We start from the raw sequence: 27,665 nt of genomic DNA, 5'->3' as shown, positions 1-27,665 counted from the left end.
CTCGTCATGTGTAAAAATAGTAGATTAATTGGACTTAGTTTTTTGAGTAATTCATATACAATACAGAAATCATGGATCTATAGAATATTAATTCTTCTTCTTTACGGTGGGGTTCTTTGTTAATTCGATCAACAATTAGTTTATTGTGGGTTCACAATTTTTAATTCGTTTAAGTAAGATCGCAGAAGGTGATGTGAAAAGCATATGAGAATAACGAGGAGTCTTAATTTACAGAACTAAAAAGCTGACATTATGCTTTTATTGGTCTTTATATTTTTAAATGGTTGCTCATGGTACATTTATCTCAATCTTTTTCTTTTAAAAATCAATTAAATAATTTATATTTCAAAATGGAGCTTAACTAAGTAAAAAAAAAAAAAAAATAGTTTTATATAATTATAAAAATATTATTAAGAAAACCCTAGCAATTAATTAGTTCATCGTAATAGTTGATTAATTTGCTAGAAGAATCAAAATTATGGTCCTGTTACATGAATCGGTTGTGATTGTCAACTTATATCGACACTGATGAGGACTATAATTACATGAATAAATAAATCTGAAAAAGCTTAAAACAAAGGATATAGAATATCATGATAATCCGTCTAAAGACCAAACGAATTCCAAGTCAATACGCGGCATTTTCTTTGCTAAAGTTGCATCCTTAATCAAATTATTACCACTGAAGATGGGTTTAATTAATATATCTTAGTTAATTAATGTTCTTCACTTTATTCCTAATCACTAAGGAGATATAGGTATGATTTATCAGTTCATAGTGGCCATTCCTACCACCGCATTACCACTAAAAAGAGGTTTTATTTAATTACATTAGGTGATAAAAGGTGTGTAAAACAAAGAATCTCTGAACCTTTGTGTTCTTGCACTTAGCATTTAATCCTTTTTAAACATATTTTCTATGGATCCCTTTGAGACTGAACTAATTGTATATATGAGACATAGTATGCAAGTTTTGTGCAAAGTACTGCATTGTAGTCAAGGTCAGTCTTCCGAAATTCATCTGCCAACAAGCGCCCTTCAGATATTTTTGCCTGCAATCAACCTTTCACCTGAGGTATCTCCCATCAGTTTTTCAGAATCATTATCATTGTATGTACAAATAATGTATGCATATATATATATATATTCAATGTGCGAATTAAATATATAATTTTAGTTGTTGCATAGAAACAAATATGGTGTAACTCATTTATTGTTGTAATTAATTTATTGAGTTTAGAGGCAGTTTGTATGCAGAACTATTATTCTATTCGTAATCAATCTCTAGCTAGTTTGTATCAACTGTCTTCATGAATAATACCAATTTTTATGTCTAATATTAGTCTAAATGGTGTAGATTTATTAGTAGACAAAACTTGGTTTAAAAGGCAGATGTATTTAATGATATTTCTTAAATTCTCTCTCCTAAAACAACTATCAACAGAATGTCATGTCTCAAATTTAAAGTCAGATGATAAAATAAGATGGTATGTTATAAGGATTCATGCACAATTAGATGTGGAAATGCATGGGAAAAATTTAGAATTCGATGAATGAATATATAGATTGTATTTGTATTTATAGCATGTCTTATAACGAAAAATAAATCCCATTTGTTCAGGAGACATGGAGCCGACAAATGGAAGTTCAATTCCTGAAATACAAATGCAAGTTATTGATGTGCTGCCACAAGATGCTGGGCCATCATCTTCAGAACCAAATACAAGCCATATTGTGCCTCCTGGTCAGCTCTCTCTCTCTCACACACAGATGCTATATATAGAATTTTTATCACCAAGATTTTAAATTTGATATACGGTTGTAAAAATTTATCTCGCCTTATCTCTTTCACTTTCTCTCTCCTCGTCTCTTTCCCCTTCTCTCTCCCATGAATTTTGTATGGTAACTAATTTTAATACGAACGAATCTCAGCCATCAAAAAATCTAACACCTCAAATTATTGTCCTGATTAAGAAACCCTCACTCTGTTAATAACCGTTTTATTGAAATGACCTTATTACCCTTTAACCAAAATGTAATAATCTGGCCTAAAGTATTTAAATTTACATATATGAAATAAAATTTTCCTTAATTTATAAAAATATTGTTTTCACCCCCATCAAAATTTTCAAATTCACCCTAAAATTTCCTCTTTCTTTTGTTATCATTTTATTCCCATCCAAAACAAAATTTTCCTCACCAAAATATATTCCTCTCAATTTTTTTTCCACAACCACACCTCAACTACTTACCAAATCAAGAAAATTTATAATTCAAACTCTCCAAAAATTTAACACAAAACTTATAATTTATAAAATCTATTGAGTTCTTAGCTCAAAAACTAAATATGCAAAATATATTTAAAAAAAAAAAAAGTTTGTGGTAGTGTAGTGGTGAACAGACCGGGCGACCATGATCTGGCCACTGCTTCACTGGATCATACCGACACGATCTAGGCAAGGGGTGGCCAGATAGTGGCAAGATGTGGTCTTGCTCAGATTGGATCTTGGAGGAGTGAAGGGATTGAGAAGGAGAAGGAGGAGAAAAAGAAAGAAGAAAAGAGAAGAAAAAGAAAGCAGAAGAGGGGCGGCAGAGAAGAAAAAGAAAAGGAAAAAAAAAAAAAAGAAGAAGAGAGAAAAATAAACAAGAAAGAAGAAAGGAGAAGAAAGACGTCAGAGAAAAATAAAAAAAATGAGAAAGGGAGGATTAGTGTTACTTAAACACACACACACATATATATAAATTTTAAGATGTCTCCAGTTAAATTTTTTCATTTACGTATCTTTTTATATTTGGTCATCAAATCATCAATGAACGAATTAACTTTATAAATTAAGTTGATAAGAATACTTGAAATTTTGTCTTTTAAGAGTTTATTTGTTTGTAAATTCATTTTTCAGTATTCAATATGTTTGTCTAAAAATAGTATTATGAAAATGAGCAAATAAAAAGGTGTTCATCTCTTAAAAGGTATTTTCTTAAAAATGAATAATTTTAACCATATTTTTATTAACTTTTTTATTAGTTAATTTGAATGGGTAATAAATTTTAGTATTAATTATTAATTAAATTATTACTATTCTAAGCATTCTTATTTCCTCAAGTGATAAAAATTGCACAGCTTTTTACATGACAATGCTTTTTTAAATTAGTTTATATGTAAGTATGTATTGAAATTTATGTATTGGGGTAGAACTTATAAGGTTTGCTTTAGTTTACGTTTATAAGGATTCGCACTGTTTAGAATATAAAAATAATTAGAATTCAAGGGAGAGGCACTTCGTCTAACCAATGAATATCATATCATCATATGTGTATTTGTAGCATATCTTATGACAAAAATAAATCGATCCCCTTTATTCAGGAGAAATGGACCCTGGAAGTGGGAATTCAAATCATGAATCAACGGAAGTTCCAATAGATATTAATCAGCAGCAGCACAATCTGGAACGATGTGAACAAAATATTCAGTGGTTACCTTCACTTCATTTGTTGACTGGTTAGCTTTCTCTCAAAACAATGAGACACTTTTTAATTTCATATGTAATGTTCATCCAAATTATTTTTCAATTTGAAGATCGGAACCCACGTAAGGAAGAATTGCGTTTGGATCTTTTTAACGCTGCAATAGAGGGAAATATTGATGCGGTTAAAAGTCTGTTCAATAATCCTCTGCTCAGTGATTCTTCATCAAGCTCATTAAGTGCGTCTTCTTCATCAAGCTCCGCTTCAACACCAAGCCCATTCAATGTTGCAATAACAGAGAAACACGAAACTATTTTCCATGTAGCAGCAGGAGCAAATCAAACTGACTTTGTTGAGAAAATGATTGGTGAGATAGCACCAGATGACCTCAAGTTGCAAAACGTAAAAGGGAACACTGCCTTCTGTCTTGCTGTTATGGCTGGGAACAAATCGATTGCTGAGAAAATGTTGAATAAAGACCCAGACCTGTTGACAATCCGCGGTGGCGGTAATTTGACTCCACTAAATCTAGCTGCGATGTTTGGAGAAAGGGAAATGGCGTCATATTTATACTGGGAGTACTATAGAGGAACACTGACATTAGCTGACAAAAAACAATTATTTTTTGATAGCATCGATACTTCTTTGTACGGTGAGTATTCACGTATTTCTTTTCTTGCTTGATTTTAATCTTAAATTTTTTATTTATATAGAATGCATAACATGATAAGTTCATCATAGAATTAATATCTGTTTGACTAAAATAAGTAAATGGACAAATTACATATAATGATGGACGTAATTTGGTTAACTTCCGAATTTTTCGGTAAATGAATCAAAGCAATCTCTCTCTCTATTTTTTTTTTTTTTTTTTTTTAATTATAACCTTTTCAGATCTTGCAAGGGAATTGCTAGAAGATGAAGATGAAGATGCTAATGAAAATGAATTGGCTATGACTGAATACGAGCATGGCATGGATCTTTTGACACCCTTGCATCGGTTGGCTTTAACGCCCTTTCATCTGTTGGACCAAAATAATAGAAGTAAAGAGTCTGTCAAATGTCTTTGGGAGAAAATATTAGAGATAACAGGCCAAACGAGCGAAAATGACAAAACAAATTTGTTAAATCAAGCTCTAGCGTTAGTCAAATGCCTTTGGGAGAAAATATTCAAGGCAAAGCGCGACCAAATTTGGGATTACTTAAAAGAGCATCGTGATTTATTATTCAAAGCAGCTCAATTGGGGAACTTCAAATTCTTGGGTAAACTCATCGAACTTTATCCTGATTTGGTTCATCTTAAAGATGATGTTGAACAGATCATATTTCACATTGCGATTATGCATCGTCATGATGATTTGTTTAAGTTAATAGATCAGATAGGTTTCAACAAACAGTTGGTAGCATCCTATTCAGACAGCAACGAAAATAGTCTATTACATCTAGCTGCAAAATATCCAGATCCAAGACCACTGAGCACAGTGCCAGGTGCAGCTCTAGAAATGCAGCGAGAGTTACGCATTTTTGAGGTAAATATTTTTAGAGTTTCTTTAGTGTCTTATTATTTAAATATCATTATTAAGTACCTTTACTTTGAAAAAATACAAATTATTTATATACCTTTACTTCAAGAAAATACAAATTGTTGATGACTCTTGATTACAGTTTCAATTAAAATATATATCTTATGATTATAATTTGACTTTTTAAATAAAATTAATACTAAAAATATAGTTGAATTCCAACAGTAATGAATTTATCATTAAAAAATTAAGCTACCAACTTCTTTGTGTAAAATTAATGATTCATATTAATGATGTAGGATGTAGAAAAGCTTGTAATGCCTTCATTTAGAGGATTGAAGAATTCAGAGGGCAAAACACCTCGAGAGCTCTTCACCAGTACACATGCAGGTTTACAGAAAGATGGAGAAAAGTGGATGAGGAACACAGCTAGTCAATGCATGCTTGTTGCAACAATCATTGCTACTGTGGTTTTTTAAGCGGCTTTCACATTACCAGGAGGTGTCAATGATGCAGGAGGTAACAATAATTTGGAAGGAACACCTACCCATCGAGGTAATGTTGTGTTCCGTATTTTTGTTATGGCAGATATAATTGCATTATCCTCCTCTTCGATTTCAATCCTAATGTTTTTGTCTATTCTTACATCCCGTTATGCACAAAATGATTTTTTCAAATCATTACCGATTAAGTTGTTGACAGGACTATTAACGCTATTCATATCTATAGCAACCATGATGTTAGCCTTCATTTCATGCTTTTACCTGGCTTATAATCACTATAAGTCGATGTCAATCCCTATTTTAGGTACTATATTTGTATTTCTATCGTTATTAGTGTTTGGTTTGTCCCAATATGGTCTTTTGAGAGATATATTATCCTCATCATTCCATTTTTGGTTTTTTCCAAGCCAGTACAATGTTAGGAAACAGAAATAAAGTTGTATATGTCATTTCCAACTGTCGACCTGTAATTTCATCTGATGTATTAATGAAATTGTACTACCCAAAATGGAGTTCTCCGGTCAGTGATAAAAATATTTATTTGTTGTTTATTATAGATTGCATTATCTGTTATATTAACTGAAAGAGTATATGAACTCTTTTAATGCACAGCGGAATGGGTTTCAATGGGTATTTAACGTTTTTCCTTGATGTTCATCAACTCAACAAAATAAACAACCAACCATGAGCATAAAAGTAAAGCACACATAGATTCACATGGTTTGGCTAATAATCATTTTAGCCTACATCCATGGGACCCGTCAAAAGAAGCCAATCCACTATAACAATTACAATTACAAGCAAATCCAGAGTTGGGTGTTAAGTACTACAATGAAAGAACACTCCCTGTTCTAAACGACTCTAACGCCACTCTCTAATCCCTTCAGTGCTCTGCTACAGCAAGCTTCCACCCAAGACACGGCTTGGTCAGTTCAAGCTCCACATGAGCTTCAATGGCGGAACTCTTCCGTTTCGCTGCAAAACTTGATTCTCTTCAAGTTTTCAATCAATGGAACATCGTCCCATAACTCGATCAAAGATACTATGATTGTCAATAGAGTCAACAACCAATATGAACCTGGGCAAGAATACTCAGAAAAAATTCACAGCAAAAAGAAGGCAGAAACCAGGTTAGTTTGCAAGGAAGAAGATGACCCATTTTATATCCTTGCAAAAACAAATCTCAATCGTACACATGTAAAAACATTTACCAACTTCCTTGGACCACTCTAAAAATAGAGTGACACCTTCAAAGAGACTTTTTGCACAAGTTTCATAAGGCAAATTAAGATATAAATTATCTTAGATAATGACACATGTACAAAGAGAAAAGGGTAATCAAATACATATACTGGAAATGTCTCCACATGCGTAAACGATCAAACGAGAATCACAATTGTGCTTAACTGTCGAAAGTGCATATATCACAAATAATGTTCACATATATTTCAGAATTTGGCAAATAAAAACTTGCATTAATTTTATATTTATTGTTATTAATTTCTTTCAGTAAAAATTTGTAACAAATATCACTTTCTTTTCGTCGTGATCAGGAGTTTAGAGAAGGCATACGCTTAAGTAATCAAAATATATCCATTATCCAAGAAAATTATGATTTATATGTATAGATCTCTCAATCTTACTTTCGCTCTCTTAGAAAATAATTTCATCTCTCATACAGCATGACTTGAAAGTATGGTATTTCATTTGCCTTTTTTTTTTTTTTTTTTTTCCTTTTACTTTACTATCATATAATTGTAATATTGTTTTCATTGAATTATAAAAATTGAAGGATAAAAGTCATTATGTCCCCTAAATTAGGTGTATGGTTCTTTTTTTCGATTAATATAAACTTCATGTTATTAAGAAGACCTTCAGCAGGTACTTCACTATGTAACTCAAAATGTAGTTGTTTTTGTATTAAGAGTAATCAAGCCAAAGTGATGTCGTTTTAGTCTAAGGCAAAGTGATGTAGTTTTAGCTTATGTTTAGTTGTTATAAAACAGCTATTGTATATTAAGCTTAGTTGTTGTTGAATCTACTGAAATCCAATATCCATCTTCTCTCTAATTTTTCTCTCAAATTCCTCAATTCGAACCCTAAGTTTTACATGGTATTAGAGCTAATTTGACTCACATAAATGTCAGAAAAGTCTGAAAGCTTTAAGTCATCAATGAATTTTGATATGATGATACACAACTCGCTTAATTTTCTAGCATCTGTTGTTTCCTCTAGTCCTTAGACTATCAATCCAAAGCTTACCAGAGACAATTATCATTTTTGACACTATCAAGTTCTTTTAGCAATTGGACCTCATGATGAACTTGATGATCATGTAACAGGTCTGGTTCCTTGTCCAACTCCATTGATAGCTTACAAATCAGATAATCCTAGTGATAAAGATGATTATACAAATGATGATGATCTTATTAAGGAAAAAATTAATCCAGCTTATCCTCTGTGGAAACGAACTGATAAGTTCTTAGTTAGCTAGTTACTTGCTTTAATTTCTGAAAGCATGTTCAGACAAATATCAAAGTGTCAATTCTCTTATGAAATCTGGCTTACACTTGAAAAAGAGTTCATCCCTAACTCAAAGGCTAGAGCACTTCACCTGAAGAATTTACTTCAAACTACTCACAAGAATAATAATCTTAGCATTAGTGAATATGTAAGGAAATTGAAAGATATTGCTAAAAGTTTATCAGCCAGTAGACAAATTGTATCAGAAGAAGATTTGCTTCAACACATATTGGATGATCTTGTTAAGGAAAAAATTAATCCAGCTTATCCTCTGTGGAAACGAACTGATAAGTTCTTAGTTAGCTAGTTACTTGCTTCAATTTCTGAAAGCATGTTTAGACAAGTATCGAAGTGTCAATTCTCTTATGAAATCTGGGTTACACTTGAAAAAGAGTTCATCCCTGACTCAAAGGCTAGAGCACTTCACCTGAAGAATTTACTTCAAACTACTCACAAGAATAATAATCTCAGCATCAATGAATATGTAAGCAAAATGAAAGATATTGCTAAAAGTTTATCAACCAGTGGACAAATTGTATCAGAAGAAGATTTGCTTCAACACATATTGGATGGACTAGGTCCTAAGTATAATGCAGTGGAGGTTAACCTCACTTCTAGAATAAAGTCCAAGATTGATTCAATTTCTCTACAAGAAGCTCAATTTTTACCGTAAAAATATAAAATCAGACTAGAGACATTCATTTTAGTTGATTTTCATAATAGTTTAGTTAATACTGCTTCAACAGTTTTTACTAGACATTCTTCATCATCTGAAACTCGTCAATCTAGTTCTACTGAATCCACTAGATTATTCAATTTGTCCACAAATTTTTTCCTTCATTGAACAACTTTGGGAACTCTCATTTCAATCAAACTTATCCAATCTCAACTTGATAGATGGGACAACACTCACACAATGTGCATTTTGGATAGATAGTACAAGCTCCCTCTAATGGAAAAATAGAACAAGTTTCCTCTAATGGTTCTATTTTTAGACATTATCAGCCTACACTTTACAATTCCTTTGCAAGAGGTCATGGTAGAGGTCGGCCTACGTGTCAAGTTTGTAATAAAGCAGGACATACTGTTGTTCAATGTTATCATCATTTTAACTCTACTTATAATGGTGTCATGCCAAGTATTGGTTCACAAAGCCAAGGAGGATATTCTGGTCCTCGCAGTCCTATTCATTCCAATTCTGGTGGTTTCAACATACCAAGTCATCAATCTCACAACTTCAATCAGCACATACCACAACAAACCTACAATCATTCTACAGCACCACAACAATCTTATAATCATCCTAGTATGACCATTGCACCAAATTCTCAAAACCAAGTGCCTCAAACTTCTTTACCTAATCAAGCTCATTTTGCTGCTCACCTAGCACAATCTCAGAATCAGATGCCATTTGTTGATCAACACTCATTTCCTGTTTACTCTTATTTTGTACATCTAGTTAGTGGACTATTAACCTTTACTACTTCTTCATCCATTGTCCAAGATCCTATTTCATACATAGATTTTAGAGCTACAGACCCTGTCACATCTTATCTCAACCAACTAAGTGCCAGCAAGGATTATGGAGGTTTTGAGCAACTTCAGGTAGACAATGGTGAGTTTCTTCCTATTTCTCATACAGGCTTTACTTCACTTCCTAGTAAACTACAATCTAAATGCTTATTCTTGAAAAATGTGTTATGTGTCCCTAGGATTACTAAAAACCTTCTTAGCATCTCTAAGTTTACTAAAGATAATAATGTTGTGGTTGAATTTAATCTTAATTGTTGTGTTGTTAAGGACAAAATCACCAAGAAAGTCTTACTATAAGGAGAACTTAAAGAAGGGTTATACCAGTTGATCATTCCATCTACTTTGTCTCTTCACTTTTCATTGTCAAAATAACCTACTTCTTTTGTCAATTCTGTTGAGTCTAAAGTCTTACCAGAGAGTTCTTCAATGTATTCTAAAATTGAATGTAACAGTAATGATACACCATCTATGTTCAACAATAATATCAGTCATGTGTTACGGTCGAACCGGTCGTCATAGCCACAAAATTAAACCTAAATACCGTAGTTAGTGGTAAGCAGGGTCAAATCCACAGAGAGCAAGACTAACAACCTAATGTATTTGAGTAGCATAAATGAAATAGGCAATTTTGATTAATTAAACTAAACAAACTAAATGCAAATAATAAAAGCTTGAAATTAAAACTAATGAAGACTTTATAATAAAAACGTTACCGCTGACACGAGACTAACTCACACAATTCTCCTCCACCCTCAACGATCCCCTAAACCTACAAGGCAAGGTAAATCAATGAAATGGTTTGCTAACACTCTAGGTATAATCTATCATGTCTCACCCGATCACTCAAGTTCGATTGGTTAAAGACTATCATTGACGGCCACAAACACTACAAGACAATACCACTAGTTGGTATGTGATTAACAAATACAATTTGTCAACACGTATCATCCAATCAACCCACTTCACAATAAACGCAACAATAGTAGAAATGACATTAAATCCGAACACCACTCAATTACAATCGATGCGAAGTAATGAAAAATATATTCATCATTTAATTATCTCAAACCAATATCTATCATTCAGTAAATTCTATGAAAACATTTAATCACGATGGACAACAATATTCAGCACAAATTATGCTCAAACCATATTAAAGTATCGAAATCAAACATGAAACAAAAACAAATATAATTCGAAACACAATACTACCAAATGTCCTACAATCGGGCTCATCCAACCAGTCGAGAGCTAATGAGGAGAGCAACGAAGTCAATCTCGATCTCGCCTACGCCATAACAAACAATCGGGAACTCAGCCACTCATGGTGGTGTCGATGGAGGTTGAAGCGGTCGAAACAAAGCTGATCATGGCGGAGAGGAAGTAACCAATAGCGATATAATGTGAAAAAGGAGCGAAAATGACCAACGGACAGCCCGAAATACGAACAATCGCAACGTCGGAATACATTAATTTTCTAGCGGGTCTTCTGGCAAATGGTGGCGAAAATGAGATCCGAAGGTACCAATGGAAAGCTTAGGTGATGGGGAGTTCAGATCAGGTCTTGGGGAGATGAAAGGTCACCAGAAATGGCAGAGATTGCGGCTGGAAGGTGAACAAACGTGGTGGCGGTGATGGTGGATTCTGACATTTTTGGCAGTAGTTGAAGCTTGGAATGGATAGATCTGAGTGTGGGGAGGGAAGATCGGCCACCAGGGAGGTGAAACATCACTAGAGGTGGCCGAAAAATGGCCCAACGATGACTGGAATGCGAAGAGTCACCGGAAAATGGTGTGATTTGCGGTGGTGAGTGCGAAATGATGATGATCGGTGCAAGGGGAAGCCAAAAGGTCGTCGGAGGTCATCAAAAAATCTGGGTGAACAGCCTCCCCGTTTTGCGAGCCTTCACATTCTTTTTATACACAAAGTAAAAAATATAACTTTGGTCCCTGCATGATTGAAAAGTGACAAAATAACCCTTATAAGTATGACAGTTTACCCCCTAAACAGCATAAATGAGACAAAATCACCCCTAATCCATAAACCACAACCTAATATCAACTCATATTCTTTCTAAAATTATTCCAAACATTTTAAATTCATAAGAAAAATATTAGGAAGCGATTTTCGTGAATAAATTCATAAATTCTTTAATTATCTCAATATGATTTCATTTTAATCAGACATAGGGTCTTTTTATCACCAAAATATAGTCACTTTCATGACTCTAATAGTTACACAATCATAGTTCAATATTTCCTTCTAGCAATTGTAATACACATGCAATTTTTGAAACATGTAAATTAGTTTATACTGCATATCCTCTATCTACTGTAAAAACTATTGATGATATTGTTGTTAATAAAGAACAAGATTTTTCCACACTTGCATCAGTTATTTATGTTAAATCTACTTCAGATTTTGTACATGACAACTGTCTTATGCCTTCAGTTCTCATGATTAATATTGGTTCTAACAAAACCCCTCTCTTCTTTCTTCTCTTCTCAGCCTTTTCCATTGTCGGCAATTGTCGTCGGTGTTAGGGAATGTCGGCAACCAGAAAATCAACAAACAAACATTCCTCAATTGTATTTCAATCCAACAAACACAAAAATGGTATGAATCAAACTTAATTAATCCATTAAAAACTCAAAAAACCCTAAGGTGGGGAAGCTTCAATCACCGGAAATTGGTGAGCAAATGGGATTGGGAATATTGAGGCTTTTGGAGAGGAAGATTTAGGGAGTCGATTGGTGGTAGCAGGGACAATTTTTGACATCTGAACTGACAAAAAATCGGCTTGGAAGTTGAAAGGTCGTGTGATTCATGGCCAACAATTAGCAAGCAAGGGATGGGTGATGGAGGTAAGGGTTTTGTAGAGTGGGTTGTGGGGAGTGTGATGGCAGTGTCTGGGTGAAGTTTTGGCAAAGAAATCGACCAAAAATCTGACTTAAAGCGTCAATCATGCAAATGGAGGTGGTGTTGGGAAACAGTGAGTGATAACGGCAAATGGAGGCTTTAGCTTTATAGATGAGGTGATCAGGACTCTATGGGTGGTGTCGGAAGTGATTTTGAATGTCAAGATCAGTCGAAAAATGATAAAAACCCGTTGGATCTAACGTTGCTAATGTGTGCCATCTTCTGCCAACGTGCACCATTCTTCTTCTTCGGTAGCCACTATTTGGTGACCATTTTTCCCTAATTAATTATGGGCTTTTGGCCATTTTGCCCTTTCTAACAACAAAAACTACTAATAAAATTATGTTTTGGGTACTTAAATGGTATTTAAAATGTGGGTGGGTATGAATTTGTCAATGGACTACTTTTTGGGTGGGAACATGTTAACTCTTATTCCTATATAGAGATAGTATCACTATGAAAAGGTTTTATTGTAATATCCAATTTATTGTTTACTTAATCAACTTCATTTGTATTATTCCCATGACCATTAGAAAAGTATATATAATGAACTTGGACATTCATCGGAAGATATTTACTTAATTGTTATTGTCAAATTCGGATGCTACAGATTTTTGATCGAAAATATATATATATATATATACACTTAATAAACAAATATTCTTATCACCAACGGGTACTACAGTTTGCAAATGAAATTACAGGTTGGCAATTGTAAATACATAATACAACAATGTCATATAGACTTAACAGAAAAACTAAAACAGAATGAGTACAATATATCCCTCAGAAGACTATACTGTGACGAATCAAATGCAAACAGGGGTAGAGATACAAATATAATACCAAGAATGAGGATTGCATTTGGTCTAGGGTGGTCATAAGCTGTATAAAAGCTTGATCTGAAAGCTAGCATCATGGTTCCTATAGATATGAATAGCATTAACAATCCCACCACCAACTTAAGCGGTAATGATATCAAAAAATCATTTTCTACGTAATGGGATGTAATAATAGATAAAAACACTAGGATTGAAATCGAAGAGGAAGATAACGCAATCACTTCTGCCATAGCAAAAATATGGAACTCAATATTCCTTCCTTCATTATCATTGTCACTTCCTGGTACAGGGAAAGCAGCTTGAAAAACCATTAAAGCAATGATTGTTGCAACAAGCATGCATTGACTAGCTATGCTTCTCATCCACTTTTCTCTGTCTTTTAGTAAGCCTGCATGTGTGCTAGTGAAGAGTTCTCGAGGTGTTTTGCCTTCTGAATTCTTCAATTCTCTAAATGAAGGCATTACAAGCTTTTCAACATCCTACATCATTAATATGAATCATTAATTTTACACAAAGAAGTTGGTAGCTTCATTTTTTAATTATAAATTCATTACCATCGGAATTCAACTCTATCTTTAGCATTTGATTTTATTAAAAAAGTCACATTATAATCACAAGATAATATTTTAATTAAAACTTTAATCAAGAGTCATCAATAATTTGTATTTTCTCCAAGGTATAAATAATGATAATTAAATAATAAGACACTAAAGAAGCTCTAAAAATATTTACCTTAAAAATGCGTAACTCTCACTACATTTCTAAAGCTGCACAGGCACCGTGCTCAATGGTCTTGGATCTGGATATTTTGTAGCTAGATGTAATAAACTATTTTCCTTGCTTAGTGGTTTTGGATCTAGATATTTTGTAGCTAGATGTAATAAACTATTTTCATTGATGTCTGCATAGGATGCTGCCAACTGTTTGTTGAAACCTATCTGATCTATTAACTTAAACAAATCATCATGATGATATATAATCACAATGTGAAATATGGTCTGTTCGTAATCATCTTTAAGATGAACCAAATCAGGATAAAGTTCGTTAAGTTTACCCAAGAATTTGAAGTTCCCCAATTGAGCTGCTTTGAACAATAAATCACGATGCTCATTTAAGTAATCCCAAACTTGGTCACGCTTTGCCTTGAATATCTTCTCCCAAAGGCATTCGACTAACACTAGAGCTTGATTTAATAAAGTTGTGTGGTGATATGGCTCCTTATTTGCCACGGTGGAGTCAGCTTAAGTGTTATAGTCAAACTCTCCTATGCGACGTTGTTTTTGACAAACTTAATGACTTATCTAATTAGGTCTTCACACTTTCGTGCATCTTCCTTCCTTCTCTCATTTCTGTTTGGTTCGACAGCCTGTTTGGTGCGACAACTCCTTACCTTGAAGAATGTTCTAGAACTGATCCAGCAATCTTTCGGTTATGGAGAATTAAAGACAGATGGCTTATGATCCAGGAGTGAAGCATGCGTATTTAACACATACTAGTCCAGAAGGAAGGGCAAGAATTTGGGTTGAGAGAGTTAGGGCTTTACGAATTGGTGTGTTCCTTCCTTGTTTGATTTTTCCTTTATGTTCCGATGAAATCATTCTCACTGTACATTCTTGATTGATAATAAAATCCCTAGTGTGAGCCTTGGAGAGTGGATGTAAGCTGTAAAGTCGAACCACTATAAACTACTGTGTCCTGTTTTATGCTTGTTCTACTTTTATTTCCATTTGTCTTGTGTTTAATCGTTGATTGATGACCTATTTGAAACTGATTTAGGTTTAATCGTTGATTGATGATCTGTTTGAGACTGATTTAGGTTTAATCATAAACCCTAGAATCTTAACAAATTGGTATCAGAGCTCGTTTGAAGGTCCAGTTAGGGTTTCTCTGTTTTAATCTTGCCTAAATACGTTTCTCTGAGTTTCCTTAAACTGATTTCTTCTCTGTTACTAAATGTTTTTTCTGATCTGTGAGAAAACATGTCAACTAAATATGAGCTTGAGAAGTTTACAGGTGAGAACAACTTTGGACTATGGAAAATAAATACGGAGTCAGTACTGGTTAAAGAGGGCTTGGCGTTAGCTCTAAAGGGAGAAGATGAGTTACCTGAAACATTAACCACTACTAAAAAACAAGACATGCTGAACAAGGCCAAGAGCTCGCTGATCCTTGGCTTGGGTGACAAAGTGCTTCACGCAGTCAAAAAGGAAAAGACTGCTGCAGAGATATGGAGCAGGTTAGACTCACTTTATCAGTCTAAGACTGTGCCTAATTGTTTATTTCTAAAATAAAGTTTATTTGGGTTTAAGATGGATGAACAAAAATCTCTAAAAAATAATAAGAATGATTTCCTTAAGATTATTCAAGATTTAGAGAGTATTTCTATTGAAATTGATGTTAAGGACCAAGCTGTGATTTTGTTGAATTCATTACCCAAATTTTATTCGAATTTTGTAGAGACTTTGAAATATGGTAGGCAGACTCTGAAATTAGAAGAAGTAGTAGAAGCTATCTCAGCTAATGATACTGAAAATAAAATTAAGGATAAAAATGTGAGTGATGGTGAGGGTCTTGTAGTAAGAGGAAGATCTGAAAAGAAGAACTGGAAAAAGGGAGGGCAAAATAGACATAGGTCTAAGTCCAAATCTGGGAAATGGAAGTGTTTCTTCTGTCATAAGGAGGGTCACCTTAGGAGAGATTGTCCTAAGAGAAAAAAGGAAGAAATATGAGAAAGAGGATGATGGAGGTAGTGCAGGGGTAGTATCAGAAGGTTATGAGAGTTTAGAGGTCCTAGTTATTTCAGAGGGCAGTACTAGGGATGAATGGATTTTAGACACTAGCTGTACCTTTAGATGGAGGGAAAGTAATGATGGGAAACAATGATGTATATCATATTAAAGGAATAGGATCTGTTAAGCTGAATCTCCATAGTGGACTAACTAAAACACTTAGTCATGTTAGGTATATCCCTGACCTCAAACGAAATCTTATCTCTTTTGGAACTTTAGACTCTATAGGTTTGAATTATAAGGCTACTAGAGTCTCAGTGTCTTAAAGGGTTCTCCGGTTGTCATGAAGGCTAAAAAAAAGAATGGGCTGTATGTATTGAAAGTTAGGACTGATGGTAGAGTGGCCAATTTTGGGTCAACTAAGGAATTAGATAGGACCACCTTGTGTCATAGAAGGCTTGCCCATGTGAGTGAAAAGGGCTTAGGTGAGCTCAGTAAACAAAACTTACTGAGTGGGGATAAAACAGGGAATCTGAATTTTTGTGAACACTGTATATTTGGGAAAATGTGCAGGGTAAAATTTGGGACTGGACAGCACTACTCAAGCTCACCACTTGAGTATGTGTACTCTGATTTATGGGGACCATCTAGGCAGTATTCACTTGGGGGATGTAGGTATTTTTTTAGCCTTGTAGATGACTATTCTAGGCATGTTTGGATTTATTTTCTTAAAACTAAGGATGAAGCTTTTTCTAGATTTAAGGAATGGAAAACCATATTTGAAAAGCAAAGTGGAAAGAAACTAAAAAAATTAAGAACTGATAATGTTTTGGAATTCATTAATGAGGAGTTCAATAACTACTGTAGAATTAATGGGATAGTTAGACATAAGACAGTGAGACATACTCCATAACAGAATGGGCTCTGTGAAAGGATAAATAGGACTATTCTGGAAAAGGTAAGAAGCATCCTGTCATGTTCCAAACTTCCAGTCAAGTTCTGGGCAGAAGCAGCCCATACGGCAGTGTACTTGATAAACAGAACACCCTCATCTGCTATAGGTTTTAGGGTTCCACTTGAAAGGTGGACTGGTCATCCTATAAACCTTGAAAACCTTAGAGTTTCTGGATGTCTAGCCTATGTTCACTCTAAGGATGAAAAGTTAAAACCTAAAGCCATTAAATGCATTTTCTTAGGATATCCAGATGGGGTTAAAGGCTACAAGTTATGGAATTTAGAAACTAAGAAATGTATTGTGAGTAGAGATGTCATATTCAGAGAAAATACCCTACCTGGTTTAGGAAACAAACCTGATGAATTTGAGAACTCCTATTCTGAAGCTGGACACCTAGAACTAGAAGTGACAGACTCTAGTTTTAGCCCAAGTTTGAATCAAGGTCGAGTTGAGGAGTTAGATACTCATGAGGAAAAAACAACTGGTGATCATGAAGTAGGGTAGAATACTCTATGTGTAGATACTTCAAACTTAACTGATTATCAATTATCAAGAGATAGAATTAGGAGAACAATCAGACCTCCAAGTAGACTAGGATATGCAGACCTGGTGGCTTATGCACTTCAGGTGGAGGAAGAGATGAATGATGAACCTAAGACATTTCAAGAAGTAGTTTCTAGATTTGAAAAATTGGAATGGAAGAGAGCCATTGAGGAAGAATTTGATTCTCTTATAAAGAATAATACATGGGTTCTGGTTGATAAACCAGAAGACTGTAGGGTGGTAAAATGTAAATGGATTTTCAAAAGAAAACCAGGTTTAAAAACTCAGGTTGCACTTAGGTACAAGGCTAGGTTAGTCGCAAAAGGGTTCACACAAGTAGAGGGAGTTGACTATAATGAAATTTTTTCTCCTGTGGTCAAGCATACATCCATTAGGGTCCTGATTTCTCTAGTAGTTCAATTCAATCTGGAATTTGAACAACTTGATGTGAAGACAACTTTCTTGCATGGGGATTTGGAAGAAAGCATTCTAATGGAGCAACCTGAAGGATACAACAGTGCTACAGGTAAAGTGTGTCTATTAAAAAAATCATTATATGGTTTGAAACAGTCACCATGACAGTGCTATAAGAAATTTGATCCTTTTATGCTAGAAATAGGGTTTAATATACGTAATTTTGATAGCTGTTTTTACTATAAAAGAATCTCAGAACTGACACATATTTTTTTACTATTGTATGTGGATGATATGCTTGTGGCATGCCATGATAAATCTGAGCTGTGTCGACTAAAGAGGTTACTGAACACCAAGTTTGAAATGAAAGAGCTGGGCCAGGCTCAAAAGATTCTTGGTGTTTCCATTGTCAGAAACAGAGCTTCTGAAAGTCTAAAGTTAGTCCAGCAGGACTACATTGAGAAAATTTTGAAGAAATTCAACATGCTGGATGCTAAATCTGTTCAGACCCCTCTTGGTGCTCACCTGAAACTTTCACATGAGCAGAGTCCATAGACTGAAACTGAGAAACTTGAAATGCCAGGGATACCTTATGCTAGTGCACTGGGAAGCCTAATGTACTTGATGGTATACTCAAGACCAGATTTAGGTTTTGCTGTATGGTTAGCAGATTTATGAGTAATCCAGGAAGGACTCACTGGATGGCTCTTAAATGGATTATGAGATACCTACAAGGAACCAAATCAGCAGGAATTGTTTTTAAGAAAAACCACAGTTGTGATCAGTGCGTTGAGGGGTTTTGTGATGCAGATTATGCAGGAGATTTAGACAAAATGAAGTCTACATCTGGGTTTGTTTTTACTTTGTGGGGAAACACTGTCAGTTGGAAATCAAAATTGCAGCATATGGTTACCCTGTCTTCAACTGAGTCAGAATATGTTGCATTGACTGAGGCAGCAAAGGAAGCCACCTGGTTGAAAGGTCTGATCAATGAGCTGGGTATTGAGCAACAGACAGTGAAGATTAACAGTGACAGTCAGAGTGTGATTCACCTCTGTAAAAACTAAGTTTACCATGAAAGAACCAAACACATTGATGTCCGTCTTCATTTCATTAGGGAAATGATTGAAAAAGGAGAAATTGAGACTAAGAAAATTGATGGATCTCATAATCCTGCCGACATGTTCACCAAATCTATCCCATTTGAGAAGCACAGGCTCTGTATGAGTCTGCTTCAAGTTCAAGAGTGAACTGGCAAAATTTCCAAGGCCACATGGAGGGGTGACAAATCAAGAAGCCAAGGTGGAGAATTGTGGTGACGTGGCTCCTTATTTGCCACGGTGGAGTCAGCTTAAGTGTTACAGTCGAACTCTCCTATGCGACATCGTTTTTGGCAAACTTAATGACTTATCTAATTAGGTCTTCACACTTTCGCGTAGCTTCCTTCCCTCTCTCATTTCTGTTTGGTTCGACAGCCTGTTTGGTGCGACAGCTCCTCACCTTGAAGAATTTTCTAGAAATGATCCAGCAATCTTTCGATTATGAAGAATCAAAGACAGATGGCTTATGATCCAGGAGTGAAGCATGCGTATTTAACACATACTGGTCCAGAAGGAATGGCAAGAATTTGGGTTGAGAGAGTTAGGGCTTTACGAATTGGTGTGTTCCTTCCTTGTTTGATTTTTCCCTTATGTTCTGATGAAATCATTCTCACTGTACATTCTTGATTGACAATAAAATCCCTAGTGTGAGCCTTGGAGAGTGGATGTAGGCTGTAAAGGCGAACCACTATAAACTACTGTGTCCTGTTTTATGCTTGTTCTACTTTTATTTCCATTTGTCTTGTGTTTAATCGTTGATTGATGACCTGTTTGAGACCGATTTAGGTTTAATCATAAACCCTAGAATCTTAACAAGTTGTTTTGTAACGTTTGCTCTTTTGGTCCAGTAGATGAAAGGGCGTTAAAGCCAACCGATGCAAGGGTGTCAAAAGATTGTCGCCATGCTCGTATTCGGTCATAGCCAATTCATTTTCATTATCATCACCTTCTAGCAATTCCCTTGCAAGATCTAAGAAATTCATCCAAATAATTTTAGCACATAGCCCACAATTTAGAAAGCAAGGGCAGTATACATTACAAGTATATTGAAGGACTATTATGAATTACATTTTCTAAATGATACAATATCTTCAAAATAATAAATAAATTTAAGATTAAAATCAAGCAAGAAAGAAATACGTGAATACTTACCATACAAAGTAGTATCGATGCTATAAAAAAATAATTGTTTTTTGTCGGCTAATGTCAGTGTTCCTCCATAATACTCCCGGTATAAATATAACGCCATTTCCCTTTCTCCAAACATAGCAAGCTAGATTTAGTGGAGTCAAACTACGGCCACCTTGGATTGTCGACAGGTCTCGGTCCTTTTTCAACATTTTCTCAGCAATTGATAAATTCCCAGCCATAACAGCAAAACAAAAGGCAGTGTTCCCTTTTACGTTTTACAACTTGAGGTCATCTGCTGATATCTCATCAATAATCTTCTCTACAAAGTCAGTTTGATTTGCATCTGCTGCTACATGGAAAATAGTTTCACGTTTCTCTGTTATTGCAACATTGAATGGGCTTGGTGATGAAGCGGCACTTAATGGGCTTGATGAAGAATCACTGAACAGAGGATTATTTAACTGACTTTTAACTGCATCAATATTTCCCTCTAGTGCAGCGTTAAGAAGATACAAACGTAATTCTTCCTTTTCTGGGTTCCGATCCTCGAAATCAAAAAATAAATTGGATGAATATTACATATAAAATTAAAATATGTGTCCTTGTTTCTTGTTTTGAGAGAGAGCTAACCAATCAACATGTTATGCAATCAACCTATAATGCAAACTGAAACAAACAATAAAACCAGAAAAACACAAACAACACACAGGATCTTTACCGTGGTTCACTTGCCCGATTTGAGCAAGCTACATCCACGTTGAACTCTAGAAAGAGAGTTCGCTGCACTATGATTAAAGAACACCCGATTACAGTCACAATTAGAAAAGAAAGACTCTCCAAGAAACCCAGATCGAACAACACTTTCTGAACCCGTAATCTGCCCTAGGACTTCTCTAACCTGGAAATCCCTATAACAAGAACACAGCAGTTCTTTCCCTTGATTGATTAACCCAAACCACTCAAGAAACCCATAGATTACACAGAAAATCAGACACAAAGCAAGAACCCTAGTTTTCTAAGAAAAACGAAAACTGCTCTCAACTTTTTATTTAATCTACTGTTATAACAGGAAACCCTAATCCTTTTATAGTGTTGACTGGAGGCTTGATCTCAGCCGTTGGCTTTCCTTTTGAATTAGCGGTCAGGATCTTCCAGGAGCTGTCTCAAAACGACACAGTTCCATTAAATTCAATACGACGCTGTTTCAGCATTCACTCACAACAATCTCCACCTTGAATGATAAACCTTCACAGTGCAGCCAACCCAAACATTTCCATCATTGTTTTGGTCTTCACAGGTTATCTTACATGCAGCAAGTTCAAACAGTGTTTGAACTTTGCAGGTGAGACAACCTTGGTTCCCATATCGGAAGGATTGTCTTCAGTGGAAACCTTTACAAGATCGATTACCCCTTGTGTTACTAAGTCTCTGACAAAGTGGAAGCGGACATCCACATGCTTGGTCCGCTCATGATAAACTGGATTCTTGCTAAGATGGATTGCACTCTGACTGTCTGAGTGTACATTAGCCTTGCCATCAGTCAGTTTTACTTCGGCTAACAAACCTTGTAGCCATACAGCTTCCTTGAACACATCAGCAATAGCAATATATTCTGCTTTAGTTGTTGAGAGAGCAACAATGGGCTGAAGTTGTGACTTCCAGCTAATGCAGTTCCCTCCAAGGGTAAAGTAATAAGAGGTGGTGGATTTCCTTGTGTCTTTGTCACCTGCAAAATTAGAGTCTACAAAACCCACCAAGTCAAGTGTATTATGCCTTTTACAGAAGTTTAGACCAACATTCAGGGTACCATTAATGTACCTTAATACACCCTTTAAGGCAGTCCAATGCTCACTGCCTGGATTTGCCATGAATCTACTTAATAAGGAAATAGAGTAGGATAGGTCTGGTCTGGTACTGATCATTCCATACATCACAGATCCAACAACATTAGCATAGGGAACAGATTCCATTTTGATTTTTTCAGACTCAGTTGTGGGGCATTGGCTTTTGTTTAACACAACATGGTTTGCAAGAGGCATAGACACTGGTTTTGAGTCCGCCATACCAAATTTAGTCACTAGTTTTTCTAAGTATGATTTCTGCCTAATGATTAATTCATGTTTGTCCCTGTTCCTGACAATGTCCATCCCTAGGATTCTTTTGGCATTTCCAAGGTCCTTCATATCAAATTCTGATCTAAGCTGACCCTTGAACTCATGAATTTTAGACTTAGACTTTCTCACAAGTAACATATCATCCACATACAGTAAAAGATATACAGGCAGATTATGATTCAAATTAAAATAAAAACAGTTATCATATCTACTCCTAGTGTATCCTATACTTACAATGAAGTTGTCAAACCTTTTATACCACTGTCTCGGGGACTGTTTCAGTCCATACAGTGATTTGTGCAGGATGCACACATGGTTAGGTTTCTTGGGATCAATAAAACCTAGGGGTTGGCACATGTAAATCTCCTCTTCTAAGTTGCCATGCAGAAAGGCAGTGGTAACATCCATCTGTTCTAACTCTAGGTTATAATGGGCAACAATGGAGAGCATTAACCTAATGGTTTTATACTTGACTACAGGGGAAAAGACTTCATTGAAGTCTATTCCTTCACGTTGGGTGTAACCCTTAGCTACTAACCTGGCCTTGTACCTAAGGGGGTCAGTAGCTGAGATTCCCTCTTTAATCTTGTACAGCCATCTGCATTTGATTAGTTTTTGATCCTTGGGTTTGGGAACCAAGGACCAGGTTCTGTTTACCTCAAGTGACCTCATTTCCTCTTCCATTGCTTGCCTCCATTTTTCCCTTTCCTTAGAGTTCATGGCTTCTTCATATGAGTCTGGTTCTGTTCTTTGAATCCCTGTTCCTGCAAGCAAAGCAGTGTATATTAGTTCAGCATAAGAAAACCTGGCAGGGGGTCTTACCTCCCTCCTTATTCTGTCTCTGGCAAGTTGATAGTGTTCTAAGTGTGCATGTTGGGGCTCTGAGGCATCTGCTTCATTTTCTTCACTATCAGATCCAGGATCCTCTGATCCTGATTGGTTTTCAAGTGCATGTTCCTCATTGGGTTGAGGTGTTTCAGCTTGCTGACCCACAGGCTCCACCTCAATGGTTGTACTCTCAGTTGTATCTTTGGTAGGTTCAGTTGGGGTGCTTGTACCAGTGTTCTGTTCATTGGTTTTACAAGGGAACTCTCCTTCATTGAAGACCATATCCCTAGAAATGATGATTTTTACCCCTGGTGACTTTCTGTCCCAGAGTCTATACCCCTTGGTACCATCTTGATATCCTAGGAACACACACTTAGTGGATCTAGGCTCTAACTTTCCTCCCATTGTATGTGCATAAGCTGTACACCCAAAGATTCTCAAATGGCTTAAACCAGGCTTTCTTCCTGACCAAACTTCTTCAGGGCATTTGAAATTTATGGCAGTTGAGGGGCTCCTATTTATCAGATAGGCTGCAGTGGACAAGGCCTCTCCCCAGAAGGTATTAGGTAACCCTGAAGTGAACAACAAGCATCTGACTTTTTCCAGGAGTGTCCTGTTCATCCTCTCAGCTACCCCATTCTGCTGAGGGGTTCTTCTCACAGTTCTATGTCTTAAGATTCCTTGCTCACTACAAAACTGATCAAACTCATTGTTACAGTACTCTAATCCATTGTCAGTCCTTAGTGTTTTTACCTTTCTGTCTAGTTGGTTTTCCACAAGGGCTTTCCACTCTTGAAATTTAGACAGAGCCTGGTCCTTAGTTCTAAGGGTGTAAATCCACACTTTTCTTCTAAAGTCATCTACAATGGACATAAAGTAGCTACTGCCCCCATGAGACCTCACTCTCTCAGGACCCCATAAGTCTGAGTGTATGTATTCTAAACAACCTTTGGCCAGGTGTATACCTTTTGGGAAACTAACTCTGTGCTGTTTTCCTAAAATGCAGTTCTCACAAAATTCTAAGGTTGCAGCAGTGTCTTTTCCTAACATGCCTTTGTTACTTAGGATATCTAGTCCCCTCTGACTCATATGTCCCATTCTAAGGTGCCATTTTTGTGTTACTGACATATTTGGGGTGATAGAAGAAGAACTTAGGCAATCAGAATAATATTCTCCACATAGGATGTACAATCCATTCCGTTTTTCTCCTTTCAGAATTAGATTATGGTTTCTATACACATTCAGCCACCCATTTTCAGCTCTGTAACAGCATCCTTCTTCATCTAAGGTTCCTAAGGATATGAGGTTCTTTTTAAGTTCTGGAATGTACCTAACATGAGTAAGTTTTATTAGTTTCCCACTACAGAGTCTAAGGGTTATACTGCCTTTACCTTTGACCCTACAGGCATTGTTGTTCCCCATGAACACAGTCTCCCTATCATATTCCTCAAAGTCTTGAAACCAGTCCCTATTGGGACTCATGTGAAAAGAGCACCCAGAATCTAACACCCATTCTTTTGTATTGTCAGTAACAGAGACAGTAAGGACCTCTGTTTCTTCAGCTAAGTGTTTGGATGAGGCTAGGTTACTCTCTGTGTTTCCCTGCTTTTGTTTCTTAAGCTATTCAAAACAATTCTTTTTCAGGTGACCAGTTTTATTACAGAAAAAACACTTCCTAGACTCTGCCTTATGCTTATTGTTCCATTTACCCCGTTTCTTGTTTTTGGACCCCTGGCTAGGTTGATTGCCTTTACCAGATTGAAAAGTATCTGGTTTTCCCCTAACAAACAGGTTACTCCCACTTCGTTTTTGGACTTTCAGCTCAAGTTCTCTTGCTTTAAGACCAGCCACAATCAAGTCAACACTAGGAACAGTACCAGAATACTAAAGTGCATTCTTAACAACAAGATAATCCTCAGTAATGGAGTTTAACAGAATCATGGCTAGACTAGTCTCTCCTAGTTCCTGATCTGTGCCCTTTAAAATTAAGGTCATTTTTAGGAATTCATCTAGGTTCTCCTCTATTGTCTTGCTACTATCCATTTTATAAGAAAACAAAGCACCCTTGAGAAAAGCTAAGTTAGGTGCAGATTGAAGTGCATACAAAGTTTTGAGTTTACCCCATAACCCTAGAGGGGTTTCGATTCCATCAACCTTTCTCAGTACGCTGTCTGAGAGGTTCATCACGATCAGATTGTAGGCAGCTTCATCAAGCTCCTCCTTCTCCTTCAATTTCTCCTCGGACCATTTCTTTGGATCCTTCTCTAGTGCCAGGGTGACTTTGTTATGTGAAAGCCCCAAAATCGATCTTCCCATCGTATTGGGAGATCTCCATACGTGTAGTGCTCATGATATTATATAGACAGTGTGATACAGTCTAAGGAGTAAGTGGCATTGTTACACCAGAAGTTGCCAAATACTGCCCAGGCAGTTTTTAAGGCGGTCTCTGGTTTCCAACCTATATACCCTTAAACTGGACAGACAACCGAATGAGAACAGTGCAAGTATAGACTCACGTCACTGACCAAGATTACTCTCCTTAACCAGTGTTTGTGATCTAACCTCACAAAGAAAACCCAAGACTTGGTAAGAATCAACGTTCTAAGACTCTAGGAACCTTTAGATTAAGAAACCCCTAAAATCTGAGAAACCCTAATTTTTCGAGCAACCCCTAATTTTTCGATCCGTCAAATAATTGAACGATTTCAAAAAAGATTTCACCCTAGGACGATGGCTCTGATACCACTGTTATGCAATCAACCTATAATGCAAACTGAAGCAAACAATAAAACCAGAAAAACACAAACAACACACAAGATCTTTACCGTGGTTCACTTGCCCGATTTGAGCAAGCTACATCCACGTTGAACTCTGGAAAGAGAGTTCGCTGCACTATGATTAAAGAACACCCGATTACAGTCATAATTAGAAAAGAAAGACTCTCCAAGAAACCCAGATCGAACAACACTTTCTGAACCCGTAATCTGCCCTAGGACTTCTCTAACCTGGAAATCCCTATAACAAGAACACAGCAGTTCTTTCCCTTGATTGATTAACCCAAACCACTCAAGAAACCCACAGATTACACAGAAAATCAGACACAAAGCAAGAACCCTAGTTTTCTAAGAAAAACGAAAACTGCTCTCAACTTTTTATTCGATCTACTGTTATAACAGGAAACCCTAATCCTTTTATAGTGTTGACTGGAGGCTTGATCTCAGCCGTTGGCTTTCCTTCTGAATTAGCGGTTAGGATCTTCCAGGAGCTGTCTCAAAACGACACCGTTCCATTAAATTCAATACGACGTCGTTTCAGCATTCACTCACAACACAACAAATGACGGGAAGGTAACTACTCAGTTTTTGATATCGATGATGACCTAGCTTCACTTCGTTCCAGATTTTGCCGCTGCCGATTATTATCTGTTGGAACTTCCGTTGATTCATTGGTTAGTTGAAGTGTCTCTCCCTTGAATTCTAATTATTTTTACCAGTGCGAATGCTTATAAACGAAAACTGAAGCAAATCCTTATAAGTTCTACACGAATACATAAATTTCAATGCATATATAAAATTTCAATTTTTTTTCTTCCCATGATCTCATCAAGGATACATGTGCAAATAAATCTCAAAGGTCACAAAAAGAGACAACATATATTTGGTTTTTTATTTGATCCCACCTACTTTCATTAGCAAATTAATGAGAAAGAAATCTAATAAAAATAATTAATATCATATATTTACAGAAGTACAAATATCAAGCTACCCATTAGCTAACTTGATACTAACAATGTCACAAACTACTTTGAATTGCCCTTTCTTCTTCGCCTATATGTATTCTTAATAGTTAATAGGAATATGTTGATGCTTGATTTTGACACCAACTATTCACACGTGTGAAATGCTAAAGAGACTTAGAGATCACATGCGATATGAGGATACTGAATTTAATAAAGGGTGAAAGTCAATGTTTAAAGTGGTTCAAATGCTCAAAAGCGAATCCTACGTCCACTGATATTGTATTAATGAGAGAGTAAAACCAAGTCACGTTCAACGAGCTGACATACAAGTAGGATAGAGAGAGAGAGAGAGAGAGAGAGAGAGAGAGAGAGAGAGAGCTATTTTAGGGTGAAATTAGCCAATCCCGTAAATGAGAGGGAAGTCTTCTATTTATAGTGGGATAAACCAAAGTAATGATTACTAAATCTGAAAGTGGGTGGGGTATCATGCAAATCCTTCTTTGCGTCCCATTGTTCACCTACCCGAGTGATTTTTTCACATTATGCAGGGTTTGGACACGTAGACGATTCCCAGCCATTTGCTAACCTGGCGTTTACCCATTGCGCTGGCAGGGACATACCGCTTGCGTCATTGCGCGACATGGCTGTGCCTTAGCGGTCGTAGATCTTTTCCAAGCTTTAACCACCCCAAGCTAACGAGGCTCCACGTCAGTCTTACTTTTTCAGACATAACAGAATACTTAACTAATCCGATAACTGTATGAATCTTATTATCATTCTTTGTATGAATTGTATTTCTATTCA

General features: G+C 36.0%; 2 protein-coding genes across 2 annotated transcripts; both read left to right on the top strand.

Annotated features, from left to right (window-relative positions):
• The first annotated feature begins 995 nt into the window (after positions 1-995).
• On the top strand, positions 996-6,005 carry LOC116124980. Its single transcript, XM_031410721.1, has 6 exons — positions 996-1,075; positions 1,622-1,744; positions 3,365-3,499; positions 3,578-4,117; positions 4,360-4,994; positions 5,288-6,005. The coding sequence occupies exons 2-6, from the start codon at positions 1,627-1,629 to the stop codon at positions 5,465-5,467; spliced, it is 1,608 nt and encodes a 535-aa protein (XP_031266581.1). The 5' UTR covers positions 996-1,075; positions 1,622-1,626; the 3' UTR covers positions 5,468-6,005.
• A 12,618-nt stretch (positions 6,006-18,623) lies between these two features.
• On the top strand, positions 18,624-19,016 carry LOC116124949 (secreted RxLR effector protein 161-like). The gene has a single exon (XM_031410699.1). The coding sequence runs from the start codon at positions 18,624-18,626 to the stop codon at positions 19,014-19,016; it is 393 nt and encodes a 130-aa protein (XP_031266559.1).
• The last annotated feature ends 8,649 nt before the right edge of the window (positions 19,017-27,665 follow it).

Source organism: Pistacia vera, unplaced genomic scaffold, assembly GCF_008641045.1.
Source record: "Pistacia vera cultivar Batoury unplaced genomic scaffold, PisVer_v2 Contig158, whole genome shotgun sequence".
NCBI lineage: Eukaryota > Viridiplantae > Streptophyta > Magnoliopsida > Sapindales > Anacardiaceae > Pistacia > Pistacia vera.
This window is presented reverse-complemented; position numbering and strand designations above follow the sequence as displayed.